Source organism: Canis lupus, chromosome 20, assembly GCF_003254725.2.
Source record: "Canis lupus dingo isolate Sandy chromosome 20, ASM325472v2, whole genome shotgun sequence".
NCBI lineage: Eukaryota > Metazoa > Chordata > Mammalia > Carnivora > Canidae > Canis > Canis lupus.
This window is the reverse complement of record NC_064262.1, coordinates 32963840-32969839: the sequence shown is the minus strand read 5'-3', so window position 1 is coordinate 32969839 and position 6000 is coordinate 32963840. Positions and strand designations below refer to the sequence as shown.

The following is a 6000-nucleotide window of genomic DNA, read 5'->3' as shown; positions in this document are numbered from 1 at the left end:
GAGACAAGGCGGCCGGTGTGCTGAGCCACTGCCCGGAGCCCAGGCGTCCAGGCGCCAACTTCCTGCGGGCCGAGACCCCCGAGCCTCCCCGGGCGTGCGCCTCGCTCGCTCCGCACCGGCCTGCCCAGCCGGATCCCCGCCCTGGGCGCGGGGACGCCCGCCAGGTGCCCGGGAGTCCCGGCTCGGCCGCTGCCCGCGCCTTTGCCTGTCCCCGCGCCTCGCGCCGAGGACCCCAGCCGCCGCCGCCGTCTCGGCTCGTGCCGGGGACCCCGTGCCAGCTCCCGGGCGGCCTCCGCGCAGCAGGAGCCATGCAGACCGTCCCGCTGGCGGTCTAGACCCCCTCGCCGCCCCCCTCGGCCCTGCCCTTCCACTCCCGAGGCCCTTGAAGACGGGCGGTGGCTGCCCAGAGGTGCTCGGCGACACCTTCCTTCGCCCCGAAAGGACCTTCCTGGCCGCACGGAACCGACCGTTCCTTCATGCTGCAGTGCTGCAACGTTTCCGCCACCGAGGGGGAAAAGCGGCCGAGATCCCAAACAAAACACAAGAACTGGCGTGTGACTCATCTGCTTGGATACCTCCAGCCCCCAAACTGTCTTCCAGGAGTTTTCTTGGCCGAAGCTGTCTGATGTTCGAGCCTTCTCTTCCCAGGGAAGAAGATGGACTGAAAGCTGCCAGTTGGGGACTTTGTGCGATCAGGGCGCTGCTGAGTTTTAAAGGAGGTGATGGGGCTTGCGCTGGCTTGTCTTCCCACTCAAGTGAAGAGTTGTTGATGTTCACTGGTTATGCTTAGACAATGCGCAGTTTGTTTTAATTTAAAATTTTGGGGGGGATAGGAAGATAGGCTTGTGAAGGGCAGTCCGGATCCGGTGGAACTCCTCTTTGTCCTCTGGTAGGAGAGACACCCCCCAGTCTGTCCTCGATGCCGTCAGCCTTGGCCATCTTCACTTGCCGCCCGAACTCGCACCCGTTTCAGGAGCGCCATGTCTATCTGGACGAGCCTATTAAAATCGGCCGCTCCGTGGCCCGCTGTCGACCGGCGCAGAATAATGCTACCTTTGATTGCAAAGTGCTGTCAAGGAACCATGCTCTCGTCTGGTTTGATCACAAGACGGGCAAGGTAATGTCACCGTATTATCTAACAGTCTTTCCTTTTCGTTTCCCTTTGCTCCTTTTGCATAATGTATGCAGAATCCCAGCGTTTGCACCCAAGCGAGGCTTTTCAGCAAGGCCGTGGAAACCAACTTTGTGTGTGTCTAGTTCTACTGGAAGTTTAGTTGAGGTGGTTGAATGGAAAACAGAGAAGGTATTGTAATTAAATGCCTCGGGAGGGCGATGGCATCTTGATAATGTGGTCCTTCCCAGTGAAATCCCAAACCCTAATTCATTTTGGGGAGGGGGGTGGAAACTAGATAGTGAAACTTGGCTTCTCGCTTCCAGTCTTTTTAGAAAGGTGAATTTGCCGTTCAGGGCTTGAGTAAGCAAGCAGCAGTTCCCAAAGCAATGCAGGGAATCTATGGTCAGTGTTAACACTGAGGCTCAGGTGTCTCAGTGGTGAGATGTAGTTAACACAGCTTTTAGTTGAGTCCAGATTGGGGTCTTTCTAGGAAGGACAGATGTTTGTGTAAACTTAACATTTTTGACAGATTTGATACGTGTATTTACCCACGAAGGAGTAATTTGCAATTTTCAAAGCCAATTTCATTAAGCATAAACAACTGTAACTTTACATTTTCAGAGTTTTGTTTGCAGCTTGAGTGAACAGACATATATTGCTTTTGAAAATCACTTTTTGGCATTCCCTGCAAGAACTTATTAAAAATACCTAATGCATACTTACAGAGGAGATACTTAAAAAAATCAGTGTTAGGAAATTAATTTATTTTCTGAGATTATATCCAATTGTATCAAATACTGCATTACCTAGATGGGATAGGATGAATTTAATGCTCTTTAAGTGTGACCCTTTTGCATTTTTGTGTTGGCACCCTAATTTCCTTACCTGTAGGTGCTTATATTTTAAGAATAGAAGAAAACAAATAAGTCCCTTTCAATTTTAAGAACTTTTTATGTGTGTGGAGAATATACTAAAAAAAACTCATTTTTGTGCTTTTACCTCGGGTTTTAGTTGAACTACTGAATCAGTTCCAACTTTAGAGTAAGTTATGTAAGACTAATAGGAATACCTTGGGTTTCACCTCCTGACTTTTCCCTCCCTCTTTGAGTTAAATGATTATGTCTTTTTTAAAAGAAGAATTTAAGTTTTCAGTAGTAGTATTTTGAAATGAAAGAGACCTGAGCCTCAGAAAAAAAGAGAGAAAGCAATACTTCTGTTGCTACTGAATTAAGGAATTATTATATAAATCATTTTTCAGGAAAGGAGGAAAAGATTGTGCTTGCATAATACCTATGCCCTACTCTGTGTAGGATGAGAACTGAAAAATATGTTAATTTTTCTGTATAACACCAGATGTTCACTTACCTATGGAACAGACTCTTTTTTTTCTTCCCTGGAAACTAGAGTTTGGGTGTCTGAAAGACTTCATAGATTACCCATAATCATTTAAAATGAGTATTCATAGAACCCATCTTTCTAGCTATTAAATTCAAACATCAATTAACTGCTAGTGCCCTAACTCAGCCAGCTTTTTTCTTGTCTAAGCAAAGGTCCAACTTAATCAAATAATAGGTTTGCTTAAAGTACATAATCTGCAAATGCACCTGCTTTACTTTGGTACATTACTCAAAGGAGACTTAGATATTTTCTATTACTTATTTAAAAAATAGTGATTACGTGAACAGTAGTGCTTTTCATGGCTATACCAAAACCCCCACAGTAAGGTTATTCTGTGATGGCTAAGGCTAGATCCATATTGAGTATTGTATAAATTGAGATGACATGTTAAAAAAAATTTTTTTTAAAGATTGTATTTATTTATTCATGAGAGACACAGAGAAAGAGAGAGGCAGAGACACAGGCAGAGGTAGAAGCAGGCTCCCTATAGGGAGCCTGACGTGGGACTTGATCCCAGGTCTACAGGATCAGGCCCCGGGCTGAAGGCGGTGCTAAACTGCTGGGCCCATCAGAGCTACCCACATGTTAAAATTTTGAATGTAATTTGTAATTAGAAAAACTTATTTTTTAAAGATACACAGCTTATTTCCACCATTTTCACTTTTTCCCCTTTTCTTCTGCTCTAGCTAAAAACAGGATATGAGACCATTACTTTAGGTATAAATATAATTATTGATTATTGTACAACCTAATTTGTTAAAACAACCTATCAGGTTTTGCCATGTGATTGAATTGTTTTAGGAATTATTTAAAATTTAGATTTGAACAGACAGGTTTTTATTGAGCACCTATTATGTGCCAGATATCCTGAGGTACACAATTCCAAAGAAAACCCTCAGTTTGATCAAATATCATTTACTGTTTTTTATGTGTGAAATTTCCAGTTTGAGGATTTCTGCTATAATTGTCTCTTGACAAATAAGTCATTGAGCCTAATATATATTCCCAGCAAATTCCTTTATACAACACCAGAATCCCCAACTATAAGCATCACCTCAGGCAAGTTTTTATTTTTCAAACATCTCTAAGCCTTAGTTTTCTTTTCTGGGAATAATAGTGGTACCTACTATTGTTTTGAGGATTGAGATAATCATGTAAATTACTTAGCACCCTTTTCGTGGCCCTTATTAAGGGCTTAATACTTAGGAGGGTGTTTGAGGTGGTAGGAAGAGGGATTCATCTAGGCAGCTTTTTGCAATTTGCTCTAGTGCTGTGGAGTCTTAGGAAGGTAATGAGAATTGTTTTTCTTTCTTAAGAAAGAAAGTTTTTCTTTCATATGTGATAGCATATGTAGAAGTAATCTTTTAAATTGAAACATATGAAGTTGAGAACTTTGTTCAAATTGACACTTTCCCTGGGAGGTGGAAAATTGGAGTAATATACCTTTCTGATGACTTTTACCTAATGGTTTTTGCATTCTGCACTGGCCATTGTAGGAGACCCATTAAAAGTTGGAAGAAGTAATAGATGCTGAAACTTTCTGATTATTCAAGGAATACATATTCACTGCAGAAAAGCTGCAAAACATAGGCACATGGAAATCTAGGGCACATTTTTTGGTGCTAAGTTTGTGGAATGTGTTATGGTACTGAAAACCTGCAGGTTGGAGGGTGACTGTTTTGCCACAAAGTGGAACTCAATAAGCTTTCCTAAATCATCTGCTCAGGGGTGTAGGAGTCCATTATTGCCCTGCTTGAATGCTGCCTCTCTGAATCATTCTTCACTTCTTTTGGGAGGTCAAAATTAGATGGCAGATAATAGAATAGTTATTAGTCCTTTTGTTGACCAAGGTACCACTGAACAAGCAAATCTGCCTGTATGGTGGTTACATAGAAGGTGTAGTGAGTAGACTGCCTTCTTCTGATGGTCCCACCTGATTCGAGGCTTTGTAGGCACATAATAATCTAGTGCTTGATACAGTAGTCCATTTCCACTCTCATTATAGTTTACATAGTAATTAGTAATACGTGGTAGTAGTATTCTACTTTTAGCTTCACATTTTTACTTAAATTCAAAACATATTTTTGAGCACCTGTTCTATCATGATCTGTTTTGGTGGAGGGCACAGTGGTGAGAGGGAAGAAAACAACAAGAATTGGTTAAAAATTGTTATTCCTTCTTTCTGGGAGCTAGTGTTTTGGATACAGAGGGGGACTGTTCCCCTTAAGAACAGTTGATTGAGATAAAATAGTATTAAATAAGTTTAAATGGCAAGAGTGGTGGTGTTTGAATTAGACTTTTTTTGTTTTTGTTTTTTTTAGATTTTTAAAATTTATTTATGATAGTCACACAGAGAGAGAGAGAGAGAGAGGCAGAGACATAGGCAGAGGGAGAAGCAGGCTTCATGCAGGGAGCTTGACGTGGGATTCGATCCCGGGTCTCCAGGATAGCGCCCTGGGTCAAAGGCAGGCGCTAAACTGCTGCGCCACCCAGGGATCCCGAATTAGACTTTTTAATAGGGGTGGATAGGTACATGTTAAGAAAAGGTGTCTTTTGGGGGTGGTTTTTGTGTGTTTTGAACGGATGAGAGTAGAATAAAACAGACCAAAGCAGGTAGTTTTGAAGGAGTTTGACATCTTCCAGTCACTGATGAAATTGATTTTGTTGGCCTGGAGAGTTTTTTTTTGGAGAGTAGCTATATGTGAACATCCATTCTGTATGACGTTTTTATGTTTGTATCTCTTTTTTTATAAGTTGTCAGACCCTGGAAGAGAGAGTGTCTGCCTTATATGTCTGTTTTTTATTACTCTGTGTAAAGAAGATGCCGAATAGCTGGAGCTGAGGAGATTATTGTGGAGTGCCTTGATTACCAAGCTAAGGGCATGGACCCATGTACTATGGAAGGTCAGGGAAAGTTCTGTGCACAGCACTGACATAACAGAACCATCATTTAAAAGTGATACAACAACAGTATGTAGGAAGGCCTGGAGCAAGAACAAATGGGTAACAGCTTAATTAATACTTGTTGTGTGCTATGTACAGTGCCCAGTTCTAAATGCTTTACATGTTAACTTAATTAATCCTTAAATAACCATTTAAGATAGGTACTTATTTTTCCCATATTAACCCATGAGGAAATTAAGGCCCAGAGAGATTAGATTAGATTAATTTGCCCCAGTTCACATAGCTAATAAATGGTGGAGTTGGGATTATAATATCCGTATTCCGACTCTTGAGAGTCTAGAACTCAAGCTCTTAACTGCTCTTCTACTTTAAGGCTTTGTAACAACAGTTTAGATATGATGTCGTTTTTTCAGGGCATTGACCATATTCACACTGGTAATAAAAATGAATAAATGCCAGAAAGCGAAAAAAGACAAGTATATTATTAACGTGCCCATTAGGACTTCAGCAAAAAGAGAGATTCTGTAGGTATTGGAGATTTTAGGGATGATTCATGGATAGGAAACAATTTAAACTAGACCTTA

At 41.7% G+C, this 6000-nt stretch overlaps 1 protein-coding gene across 44 annotated transcripts in view; it reads left to right on the top strand.

The window, feature by feature from the left end:
* The first annotated feature begins 910 nt into the window (after positions 1-910).
* LOC112665959 (sarcolemma associated protein) overlaps positions 911-6000 on the top strand; it is a 145551-nt gene continuing 140461 nt past the window's right edge. For all 44 annotated transcript variants that reach the window (XM_035703451.2, XM_025456310.3, XM_025456312.3 and 41 more), the window contains exon 1: positions 911-1117. In XM_035703451.2, the coding sequence (XP_035559344.2) occupies positions 920-1117 (198 nt within the window). In that variant the 5' untranslated portion in view covers positions 911-919. The remainder of the gene's footprint in view (positions 1118-6000) is intronic.